At 34.8% G+C, this 13,433-nt stretch overlaps 1 protein-coding gene across 1 annotated transcript in view; it reads right to left on the bottom strand.

Moving 5' to 3' along the window:
- Positions 1 to 13,433, bottom strand: part of PIK3C2G (phosphatidylinositol-4-phosphate 3-kinase catalytic subunit type 2 gamma) — a 376,626-nt gene that overhangs the window by 304,118 nt on the left and 59,075 nt on the right. Inside the window, 1 exon segment of the mRNA XM_079141521.1 lies at positions 6,025 to 6,127. Within this exon segment, the coding sequence (XP_078997647.1) occupies positions 6,025 to 6,127 (103 nt within the window).

Below are 13,433 nucleotides of genomic sequence, written 5' to 3'. Positions count from 1 at the left end.
AATTATCCTTTTGTTTGTTTATTTATTTTTGTCACATATAACATTTGCCCTTGAGAGTATAATTTATTCTGCTTTCTGCATATTAAAAAAGTTTTTTTTAAAAAGTGTTATGCAGCAAAATTGTCGACCTATCAATAAACACCACGATTACTTTAATTTGGATCTGAGTGTTCCTCAAAGGCCCATGTATTAAAGACTTCATTCCCAGAGTGGCATTAATGGAAGGTGGAATCATTAAGAGGTGGGGGGTCAAGTGGGAAGTTTATAGGTCTCTGGAGTAGTACACTTCAAAGAGATTGTCCTGTCATGATAAGCTGCCTTACCATAGCCTCAAAGCAGCAGGGCCAAGTGATCATGGACTGGCACCTCCAAAACTGTGAGCCAAAATAGTCCTCTCCCTTCATATGATGACTATGGCATTTGTTATAGTGATGGAAAGCTGACTAACAGAAAATTGGTTGTGAGAAGCTGGCAGTCTTTGCTGTTGCTATGTACTTGATGATGTGGAGAAGCGTTTGGAATTGGTTTATGGGAAGAGTTTGGAAATATTTTGAGGAGTCAGCTAGGGAAAACCTAGCATGTTGTAAACAGAGCTTAACCTGTGATTTTGGTGAGGGCTCAAAAGACCTGAATGCTGATAAGAGTGCCAAAAGTAAAGGTGATGCTGGTGAGGTTTCAGGTAAGTGCGAGCTGTATTGGAAATTGGATCAAAGGCTAAAAGTTACACCAGGGCAATTAATTTGAATGCATTTTGATCATGCTCAGATAGTTTGTGGAAGGCTGAGATTAAGGGTGGTAGACTACTCAACTAGCAGAGGAATTTCAAGGCAGCACAGTATTCAGGCAGTGGCATAGGTATTACTGTCTGCCTATAGCTGGATTTATAGTAAGAATCAGAGGAAAGAGAAACATCAGAATGATTTGATAATTTGCAGCTTGATTAGAGAAGGGGTAGGTGTAAGTTTTGGAAAAAGGACTACGTAGTTATTGGCACCTATAAAAAGAAGGCAAGTGCTTTGTGCCAGCACAATAGGAAGGGTGCCTCTAGGGCATCTCAGGAAACTGCAAGGCCACACTACCTATTTGTAGGCTCAGAGGTCTGGAAGAGTGAATTTATTTCAAAGACTTTTATTCGAGGAAAGACCCCAGGGACAGACACGCTGTGAATCACTCAGAATCACTTCCCAGTGTTCAGAGCAAGGCACTCAGAGGCCACCACAGCTAGGTTCAAGTGGGTTCAGGTACAGCTCATGCTGGCCCCAGAACTTGGCATTGTCCACATAATGTTGTTTTTGCAGGCATGAAGAATGCACAAGTGAAGGGATCATAGATATATCCATCAAGATTTCAAAGAAAAACTTTGGAGGCCAGGCAGTGCTTTCCAGTGTTGAAGTCCCTGCAGTGGGGTGATTCATGGAGCTATGGGAGTGAATCCACAGGTATAGGGTAGACCCTGAAAGGTGGAGATGCCAGCCCTAAGCAATGCCTGCTGAGAAAAGCTCCAGGTAGTATGCAAAAGTTTACCTGAGAGTACCCTTGTGGGTGAACAGAAGCGAGGCTATAGGGGTGGGGTAAGCATGGCCTTTAAATCCCATATCCCACCACAGTTTGCCCTAGACATTGGGCATGGAGATTTAGGATTTATGTTTGCCCTAGTGGATTTTGGTTTTGCTTCATGCCAAAACCTTTCTCTTCCCCGATTCCACACTTTTCAATGGTCATGTTTACCCTGTGCCCTGTCCCATCATCGTGTATTGAAAGTATGTTATTTGTGTTTTGATTTCTTACAGGGGCTGGGCTCACAGCTGAGTTTGCTTTGCGTCTTGAAGACTTTGGACCAGGACTTCTGAGCAACTCTGGAACAATTAAGATTTTGAGGATTCCTGGAGATGGACTAAATGCCCTTTGCATTGTAAGGTAGACATAAAACTTTGGGAGCAGCAGCAGAATGCTACAGTTTGGATCTTTAGTATCCTCCAGAAGCTCATGTATTAAAAGCTTTGTTTCCAGTGTCATGCAGTTGGGGAGCGGTAGAGCCTTTAAGAGGTGGGGCACAGTAAGAGGTCTTCAGTCACAGGAGGAATGCCCACGAGGGGGATTTTAAGGCCACAGTCTCCTCCTCACTTTTTTCTTTTTTTATTTTGATTTCTGGTTCACGATAAGATGAGTGGCCTTGCTCTGCCTGCACTCCTACCATGATGTGCTGCCTTACCACCACAGGCCCTAAAGCAACTGGGCTAATGGATCCTATACTGAAACCTCCAAAATTGTGAGACAAAACAGACTTTTTTAATTCATAAGTTGATCATCTCAGGAATTTTTTTAAAATTGTAACAGGAAGCTAACAAGTGATATTGTGATGCCCATGTCTCTCAATATTTTCCGCAAGTAAAGTTTTTAAATGTTTAAATGCAAACTAGTTCTAATAAAGCTTCAACATTTTTGATAGTAATGACTGAAATATCATATTGTTTGTCACCTTAATTCTATGACATCAATAGCTAATACGTATATAATCCTGTCAAGGTTAAGCACTGACCTAAGCTCTTTGTTTATACTTCTCAGTTGAGTTCCCATAATAACCATATTGGGAAAATACTATTATTATCTATATTTTTAGATAAAAATTAAGATGCAGAGTATTGAATAATTTTCCTATGAGTGAACATTTGAATTGGGCAATATGAAACCAGAATTACTTCTTGAAACAAGATGCCAAATAAATAAATTTAACTCCTCATTTCAAATGGTTAGAGGTAGGACTATGTGTTCTAGGATTTAGACATAAAAACAATCTTCACTGCCAATCCCTCATATTCATGTGTATCAGGTGCCCCTATATCTGCCTCTCAAGGTATAGATACATTTTCTTTTTAAATTTTTTTTTATTTTTTAATTTGTTCTAATTAGTTATATATGACAATACAATGGATTTTGATGAATTATACACAAATGTAGGACAATTTTCTTTTATAGCACATATCTTTGTTGAACTTCATTGTATATATATTTTAATTGTCTATCTCTCTACCAGTATGTGAACACTACATTCTAAAGAAGGTAACACTATGTCTTGTCTATCTCTGTATCTCCAGTGTTTAGAACGATTTCTACCACGTAATGGGTGCTTAATTATCATGTTTGATGAAAAATGTTATCAAACTGTGCTATATGTTTTCTGGGACATAATTCTTAATTTGAACTATGTTCACTAAAATTTTTTAGTGTATGAGACTAGTATTATATATAGCATGTAGAACACGTTTAACAAATATTTCTTAAATTAATTACACACACACTACTTATGAGCATTCCTTAAAGTGAAGTCTTAACGATTTTTGTAAGTTGTAATATATTCTAACTTTGGAATGTGATTATGAAAAAAATTCTGAAAGAGTCCGGATTTGGAGAATGGAGACATGGGATTACCTCTCTCTTATCCTATGGAAAGGTTGTCATTGCTCTTTAATTTGGAATCAGGGCCAGCTCATTCTCCTGGATGATGAGATTTGGCTGATTTTATCTACTAATCTACTCATGCATGTAGAGCCTAGTGCATAGCAATTACATACTGAATACTTATTAAATGAATGGAAAGTACACAAATACCTTTGCCTTCAGGCATATTATAAAATTTTAAATCACAGCTGCAGTCAGTTCTTGGAAAAACTGTGGATAATAAAAGGCATGTATAATTTTTGTTCATAAATTCTTATTTTAGCTAAAAGTTGGTGTTATTTATTATATGAAGTAGATGGTTACTAGTAAAGTTACCAAGAATAATAAGGAAGAAATATATGACTTAATGATCTCTCTGATTAAAATGACACATTAGAACAGGCCTTATGGGTGACAGATACATACTATATATCCCAAGATGGCTACATGCTTGTTCCTGGTCATAATGACAATGGGGGTGATGACAAGAAACCAAAGACACTGAATTGGATGACTGTGCAAGTTTCATGACAAACTACTTTTGCTCAAATCTCATTTCCTTGTTTACTAGCTATGAGAATTTAGAACCTTTTAATTCATTTCTTAACTTTTTAGCACTTTTAATTATATGATAGGAAAATTACAGTATTTATTACCTTTTTTTTTTTAGCACTTGGGCTATTTTATCACTTTGAGCACTGAGAACAGTGCCTGGCACCTAATATATGCATAATATGGTTAGCTATTATTAAATACCTGTCATGCCCCAGACTTTGAGCTTTATGAACATGGCTGTGGAAAACTAAACAAAACAAATGAGAATATAAAATTACTGTGAAACTTATATACGAAATCTTTGAGATTAGTGTGTAAATTCTAAATACAATTCCCATATAAGTGGGTAGCATAAGGTGTGGGCTCTGAAGGCTCAAATCCAAACTCCTCTCCTTACCAATTCCGTGACTACAATCTTGGGAAAGTCGGGGGGCGGGGGCTCCCTAGGATTCTGGTTCCTTATTTTCAATAGTGTTTGCCTCACTGAATTGTTAAGATTAAATGTGATAGAAATGCTAAGAGTCTCAGACATAAAATATATGCTCCATATATATTTTGTCAGAGTAGTGAAATAATATGGATTTTAAAATAATCTTGATTTGTATGAGACTAAAATGTCAATGATTTGTAAATTACTACACCAATGAGATAAATTATTTTTAGCAACATACAAATTAGAATTATATATTTTCTTTTCTTCCTTCATGATGTGATGAAATATGATGATTTCACTTTTTTCTGCAACACTGAGGGCAATTTGAAGAATTTTAAGTTTATTAATACTGGCGGTATGAGTTGCATTTCATAATGTTTCTTTGCGGAAATTTCAGATGCATAGCCCTGGAGCTGTCAACAGAGGCCAAGTGGAAAACCAGATCCAAAAGATATTTCTAAACAACTCTCTTTTGGCCTCATTATGTTATATTCCACATAGACATATTACGACCTAATGTACCACCTGACATTTTTTATGATGAAACACCTCATAATAGAAAAAAAGAATCATGCACTAGAAATCTGTTATCTGATGGAAATGACAGGGTGATAGGATTTTTGCTTAAAGCAGGTAATTGGAAGATTCTACAGATAAAAACTGCCAAAATATCAAAGTTCACTGTATACTGTGCAATTTGGGTTGGAAGGAACTTAAGACATCACACAGGGAATAAAATTATCATCTAACTGCGTGGAATAGTGTCATTAAAGCACAGTAATCTCTTTATAGGTAGTTTTATTTTATATTAATTTGCCCTGATTTGAGTTGTGTAGATACGGACATAAATAGGTTTCAAATGAAACAAGAGTTATGTTAGTATTCTGCCTTCAATAGTTTCTCCTGTACATTTCCTATTCCTTTTACTTCTTAGTGTATAGATGTAAGCTATACTTATGACTTGCCAAGTTATAAAATTTAGCAAGTTTCTCATCAATAATTTTTCTGAGACCAATTTATTTATTATACTGAGGGTCTTAGTCAGCTTGAATTGCTATATCAAAACACTCCCATAGACTAGAAGGCTTAAATGACAGACATTTATTTCTTATAGTTCTGGAAACCAGGAGTTTCAAGCTTGGATGAAGTCCCCTTCCTGGGTTATAGAACACAGCCTTCTTCTGTGTCCTCACAAAGCGAGAAGAAAAAGAAACAGAAAGTGAGTCTCTCATCTCTTCTTATAGGGCACTAATATCACAAGAACCCTTCTCTCATGACCTCATCTAAATCTAATTACTGCCCAAAGACCCAAACTCCTGATACTATACACATGAGAGGTAAGCCTTCAACACAGGAATTTGGGAGGAACACAAACATTCAGGTCCAAACACTAAGGATGCAGTAATGCATTCATGTTATTGTTTTGGTCTAAATTAACAGGCATGTAGATTAAAATTTTTATCACATTTCAATATCTATCTTCAAAATAATGTGTTAATTAAGTTATGTTTCTAAATTGGCAGCAGGCCATAAAGACAGGAACATTGCCCTTAAGCATATCAGTTTGCTAATGAATACCAATGCAGAGGAAGCCTTACCTTTCTCGATAACTTTCCTGGAGCTTCCCTATTTTTCTGTAGCTGAAGTTGAATGATGGATTTATCTTTCTGAAATATTTTGTGGCTCCCCAAACAGTGATCACTGAAGAAGAAAAAAATGAACACAATCATATCCCTCCACAATACCCCCAAGTGTGTGTGTGTGTTTCCTCCTTCATTTCCTTTTATTTTTGGAACTTATTCTGGTAAAATCTGGTAAGAGTAAACTGTGAATATGTGTGCATGTGTGTGTAACAGCATATAGCAATTTTTGAAAATGCATTTATAAATTAGAAAATGATTAGATACCTTTAGGATGGTTACAATAAGCTATAATAAAGAATAATTTACATAGCCAAAGTTACTTACTTACATAGCAATCTCAAAGCTGAGGGTAACATGCTTCTGGGGATTTTAAGTGATGCCACAGTATCAATATGTTGCACCGTTGTATGAAGGGAGCAGAGTCAAATAATAGAAGTGTCATGGCTTTGGAGACACGTTAACTAGCTCTGTGACCTCATGCAGGCAAGTAAACTAAAACTGTCTGAAATTCAACACTGTCCTCTTTGGATTTGATAAATTTATGTCTACATCAAAGAGTCGACAAGAAGATTAAGCAGAAAAAAAAACCCTTCATATTTCAGAATTTCTAATGGCATAATTATACTTTATTTTCCTCTGTTTTTGTCCCTAAATATTTGCCAAGCCCAAATTGCATGATAATCACAGCAAATGACTCTTTTGCAACGTACTATTTCATTTTTCTGTGAAATGAAGAGTTTTTGCTGTGTAGTCTCCTTTATTTCTTTCAAATTTTACATCTCTGACTGAATTATTTAAAAAAGTATTATGTAAGTTATTTTATTCAAGGTATCTTGGCTAAATATATGAAGAATTTCAGGAGGAAAAAAATCCTCATATTAGAAATTTGGGACCCTTAAAGTGATAATTTACTAAATATTTGGGACTATTATTCTTAACAGTGTCACACAAATTAAGCATTACTCTTAATATCTACAAAGTTATCTTTAAATATTTAAGTTATTAATGTTAATTATATAAATTATTTTGACAATCGTTCTTAGTACCTAACTTCTGTATCATTATAGATTTATATTAAACATATTGTTTTTAGGGATACAGAGTTACACCGGTTAGCATAGTAGCTATTAGACATGTGACTACAGATCATTGCATTGAGGCTAGTCTGAATTAACATGTACTATCAGGGTAAAACTCTCAATGAGTTTTCAAGATTCATCACAAATAACAGTGTGAAACATTCCAAAAACTTCATTTCGTTTATGTATTGAAATAATATTTCAGGTTTATTGAGTTAAATAATATATAATATTAAATATATTGTGACTTGTTTCTTTTAATAATTTTTATTATGGCTAGTAGAAAATTTAAAACTAGTAGGTAGCCCACATGATATTTTTATTGAGTTGTACTAAGCCCAAGAAAATTAAAATGAGGAGAGAAAAAACCATTAAAGACTCAGTAGGAGGGTAGTATGTATAATTTAATGACTAAATGGAAGAAAAAGATAGTTATGTTTGAGAAGATGTGTTAGTCAGCTTTTTGATGCTGTGACCAAAATACCTTACAGGAACCACTTAAGGGGGGAGAGATTATTTTGTTTCATGGTTTCAGAGGTTTCAGTCCATGGTTGTCTGGCCCTATTGCTTTGGGCCTGCAGAGAGGGAGAATATCATGACGAAAGTGTGTGGCAGAGGAAAGCTGCTCAGCTTATGGCAGCCAGGAAGGAGAGAAGGGGGGGGAGGGTCTAAGGATAAGATGTGATCCCCCAAAACACATCTCTCCAACCATGACTCATCTACCTACTGTTTCTGCCACCTTTCAGTAGTCCATTCAAATTATCAGTCCACCAAATGGATTGTTATGACTTGGGTGTGAGGTGTCACCCCAAAAGTTCCTGTGTTAATGCATGCATATTCAGAGGTAAAATGTTTTGATTATGAGAGCTGTGGCCTAATTAATCCATCCTAGTTTGAATGGACTGACTCTGCAGTACCCGAAGGCAGGTGGTATGTGGTGACAGGGACGGATCAGGGCATGCCCTGGAAAGATTCATCTTCCCTGCAGTCCCTTCCCCTTACTCTCCTTGCTGCCTGGCTGCCCTGAGGTGGGCAGAAACCCTCTGCCATGCCTTTCTGCCATGGTGTTCTACCTTATTTTGGGCCCAGAGCAGTGGAGTCAGTCAACCATGGAGAAAATCTGTGAAACCAGGAGCCAAAATATACTTTCCATCCTCTAAATTGTTCTTGTCAGGTATTTCAGTCACAGCAACAAAAAGTTAACATATGGATTAATCCACTGATGAGGTTAGATACCTTGTGATCCAATCATTTCCTTAAAGCCCCATCTTTGAACATCGTTTCACCAGGGACCAGGTTTTCAACACATGAGACTTTGGGCAATATTCTAGATCCAAAGCATAACAGGAATCTAGGTCTCGAAAAGGATAGTAGGAAAGGTTACAATATCAAGACAAAGAAATGCAAAGCTTGGAAGTGTGGAAAGAAGGGTTCGAGCACTAAGGACACAGACCACATGTGGTATTATACAATTATGAAATGAACACTGAAATTACCTACTTCAGTTTGTACACTCAGATTTCAAGTAAATGTGCTCCGTAAGTTTTCTTTGATGATGTATAAAATTCAACTGTTCAATGAATGGAATCTATGATATATTACAAAGTTTAGGTTTTGGCTTTTTCTTCATATTTACTAGCATATCAATATTTCTGTACATTCATTGTTCTCTCAACAAATATTGGATTCCAGCTCTGCTATTTACTATCTTAGGGACTGTTATAAGTATACTTGTCATTTAAGATGAACACTAAAAGGATGCTTATACATAATTGTCTCTATTTCCTATTCATAAACAACACATGCTATTTAAAAGTATTTCTATGACAATATGTTATATAAAAAGAGATCAATAATCTTAGCATCAAAAGAAAAAAGATACACAAATACATTTGTCTTAGGGTCAAAAAAAAAAAAAAAAAAAAAAAAGAACCATTCTAAATAAATTCCCAATCTATAAATATTGATTCTCATCACCCTAGGCACTCCTTTTAAACACACATTTATGAACAGGCTTGTTCATTGGAATAAATACATAGACTCATTTCATAGGATGATAGGATCAAATGTTCTTTTTTATATGTAAGGGGTAGCCACAGAGATACAAATATTAATGTCATATATAGAAAAAGACTTCTGACAGATTTTGAAGATTTTTTAAGGAAAATTAATTATACAGTACTTTAGCACTTATTTTAACTAGGTATAACTAGGTCAGAAATACAGGTAAGGGGTTGGGGATGTCAGTGGTAGACCTCTTGCCTGATGTGCATGAGACACTGGATTTGAGTCCCAGCAGAGAGAGAGAGAGAGAGAGAGAGAGAGAGAGAGAGAGAGAGAGAGAGAGAGAGAGAGAGGAGAGAAAATAAAAAAGAGAAGGAAAAAAATGAATATAACAAAATAGTAATACTAGCATAGTACTTTACTATAGTACTTTACAGGGCATTTTTTGAAGTTATGTATGTACACTTATATAGGCTTGTGCATATTCATTTGGCACTTGCCCTTTAAAATTTCTATGATGGTACATCTATGATGTCTTTTAATTCTAGTAAGCTGGTTTTTGTAACAAAGAAAACAGTCCTATATTTTATGTTCAAAGTGGTATTTGTAGTTGACTCAGCACAAATTAAGATTAGTGGTATGTGGATTCTGATGCCAAAACCACTCAAGTTTATTGTTATTTTGCTTTCAGGGGAACAATGAATAGGAAAAGTTAAGCTTCAGTACTTGGAGAGACAGAAAGAAGTTGAACTCTAAAATTAGGACTTGTAGTTAGTAGAGATGGGTAATGCTCTTCAACAGAGACCATCTATGATATCAACAGTTATTAAGAAGGAATTGGACCAAGGGGTTCTAAATCTTCCCTTTCAAATGCCCCATTTTTCTTAAGCAGTCTATTAAAAGGCAATGATCAATCATGCTTCCTAAGTTAAATATGGTTATATTCCTCTTTACACAGAACACACATACATTTTTAATTTGAAGTAAAATTAAATTGAATATATATGATTGAAAGAGGTTTTCTTAATCCAGAAGAAATGTTTTATAACAAGTCTCAAGTTTGCAATGACTTTTTTATGACTCTATGCAGTCAAAGCAATTAAGTAACAGCACAAAAATCTATATAAATGAAGTTAACTAAGACAGAGTCAATAAGAAAAATACAACAGAAAAGATGGAACTTTGTATCCTACAGAAAAATAAATCTTGAGCTCCAAGAAGCTTTTTATGGATATGATATGCAAAATTTGTAATAAAGCTACCAACTCAGAAGATTAGAAATAGAGATTTTATTCCATCTCAAGATTTCATTATCTTTCCTATAAGAGCTCCAGAGGAGAAATATTTCATAGCCTTTACCAGTACAAAACATTTAAGAACTGAGAATAAAATAGTACATTTCAGCTTATTAAGATGATACTGGTTAATTTGAAATAATATTAAAAAGTAATTCAAAAGTTCTTTAGCTATACCTTTTTTTTAACTTAAGGAAATTAGAACACTAGGTTATTTAAACTTTAATTAATTCCAAATTTTAGAGCAAATTTAAGACTTAATAACTTTTAAAATAATGCTTTTAAGTAGCAGAAATAACTTGATAGCTGCAGCTTGACTACTATAGTTCTAGATGTAATGATACTTTATTATTACATTCAGGTCTGATTTGCCATCTTCTTGGAAAAATCCTACATCTTTGTTATTCCCTTTATCAAGTCTGTCCAGTAATGGCATTTGCACAAGTTAGCTTTTTAGAAAACCTGGGTCTGAAATATGCTGTAATTCCTAAATTTGGCTTATAATAATCAACTACCTTAATCTCTTACAAGCTTTTTCTTTGAATTGCTGCTCTCAAAAGAAAAAAAATATACGAAGTATCCACATATAAGCATATTTGTTCTAGCACAGAGTTACTGAATGAGAGAATAAATTTATACGGTGTTTTGTTGTTAGCTTTCTAGAAAACACAGTTAATTTTAAAATGTTAAGAAAAACACTTTGAAGGAGATCTAAAATTTTAAAGTACACCTCTTAATGAGTGACTGATTATCAGACTATACTTTCTGAACTGTGTTTGAAAGCCCAAAGTTATGCCAGTTTCCTTTATAAGATCCAGTGATTTTATAAGTGGAGGAGTATTCAAAGTAAGTCCAAAAGCTTACAGCAAAATAGATTGTAATTGGAAGCCTTAACCTAAATGTGGAAAAATTGTCAAGTTTTTCAAATTTGCTAAATGAAATTTTTAACTTCATTGGAGACCCCCCCCCCCACCAGGGCCCTCAGGAATACATACAATGAGTACAATCTCTTATCATAAACTGTACATACTTAGTTTTTTCTTCTCTGGTAATTAATAGTTTGATGTTTACTTTAAGCACAAGGAAATTCCAATACATAACCAAATATTTAATGATCAAATGGATACAAATCATCACAAGATTAACTGAAACTATATTTAAATAATGAACGTTTTTCTAAAGATTCATTTAACATTTTAATTAATGGTATTTAACTTTGGATAGTACTTTCTTATGCTAGTAAAAGTAATATCATCAGGCAGGTGACTTGTGCCTATAATCTCGGTAAGGAAGAGACAGGAGGATCATAGAAGTTCCAGGTCAGTCTCAGCAATTCAGTGAGGCCCTTGGCAACTTTGTGAGACACTATCTCAAAAAAAAAAAAAAAAAAAAAAAAAAAAAAAGTAAAGAAAAGAAAAAAGAAAAGGAAAAAAAGTGCTTAAGTGCTTAAAAAGGGCTGAGGTTGTAGCCCAATGTTAAAGCACCTCTAGGTTCAATCCCCAGTATCAAAAGAAAAAAGTAATAAAGTAATATATATGTCTCCATTGGGAGAGGCAGGAGAAAGGAATTCTCAGGTAGATAACCTAGATTGATATAATGACTCCCAGTGATGAATAAAGAAGTAAATACTGCCTTCTTGCTTCTTAATTTAAATTTAAGAATGTATGATTATTTTAAAGTGAGATTTTTAGTTATTGTAAGATTTTCTTTTTCCTTTTTTACTGGAGGAGTTACTGGGGATTGAACCCAGGGATACTCTACTACTGAGCGACATCTCCAGTCTTTTTGTATTTTATTTTGAATCAGGGTCTCGCTAATTTGCTGAGGTTGGCCTCAAATTTGTGATCCTCCTACTTAAGCCTCCTGAGTTGCTGGAATTACAGGCATGTGTCACCATCCCTGGCCTCTTCCTTTTGTAAATATTGTTTTCAGAACTCTGAGGTTTAACATTCCTTGGCAACACTTAAATAATAAAGGGAGTCTTGTTTTGTTTGAATCAGGCATATAAAATCGGGCCACTGTAAGCAAATAAAGGTCCAAGCAGTTTTCAAGAAAGAATATTCGGTTTCTCCTTAAAAGGCATTTATGGTTAACTACTGATAATGCAGTCATGGTTTATTTAGCTAAAGCTTTTAAATAGAGCACATTTTATTGTTTCACACAGTAGCTGATCATGAGAATTATTTTTAAATTGAATTACAAAGTAAGGCTTATAGAAGGTTTTTGAGAGAAGAAATTACTTAAATCATATAGACTAGGGGTGAAAAATAGAAAAACCTGTATTCCTAATAGACATTGGGCAAGAGAAAAAGTGATAAAACTATGAGATTGTGTTATAGGTAATCCATTACAAATATCTTTATGAAGAAAGAGAAAGAACTTATGTGAGATGGCTACAAGTCTATGCCAACTTACAACTATTATTACCCCCTGGAAGAAAGGCAGATGCAGGAATACTCCAGAGAACAGTCTTCAACCTCCAGTCCTCCTTGATTGTGCTGCAACTGAGGGGAAAGAAAATGCAGCACCCCTGTCTCAGGCCTGACCCTGGACAAGCCTGGTGGGGTCAGTCTTTTGAAATAGATCATGAGAAATGGGATTACCAAGGATACCTCTTCCCATGGTAATCAAATTGGGGCTAAAGAACAATAAAAGATTTAAATATTTTTTGAAAGAACTAGATGATTTCTATTCTTCTATTATTTCTTGAATTTGTTGTTTTCTTTTTCTCTTTCTGCGATGCTGGGGATGGAACCCAGGACCTCATGCATGCTAAGCATGAACTGCAGACCCCGTCTTCTCTATTCTAGTTCTAATTTCCTTGTTCCATATTCTGGACTTCATACTGAAAAAAATTTATTATGCTTCGATGAGCCTATAAAAAATTGATGTTTTCTGTTCTAATATTGAGTTTACTCTCTGCCCATATAGTGTATTATTTAAAATTCTATTTATGAAGCATTTTCTGAGGAGAATATTGACAGTT

Source organism: Sciurus vulgaris (genome assembly GCF_902686455.1).
Source record: "Sciurus vulgaris genome assembly, chromosome: 5".
NCBI lineage: Eukaryota > Metazoa > Chordata > Mammalia > Rodentia > Sciuridae > Sciurus > Sciurus vulgaris.
Note: the sequence above shows the minus strand (reverse complement) of the source record. Positions and strands in the feature narration are given on the sequence as shown.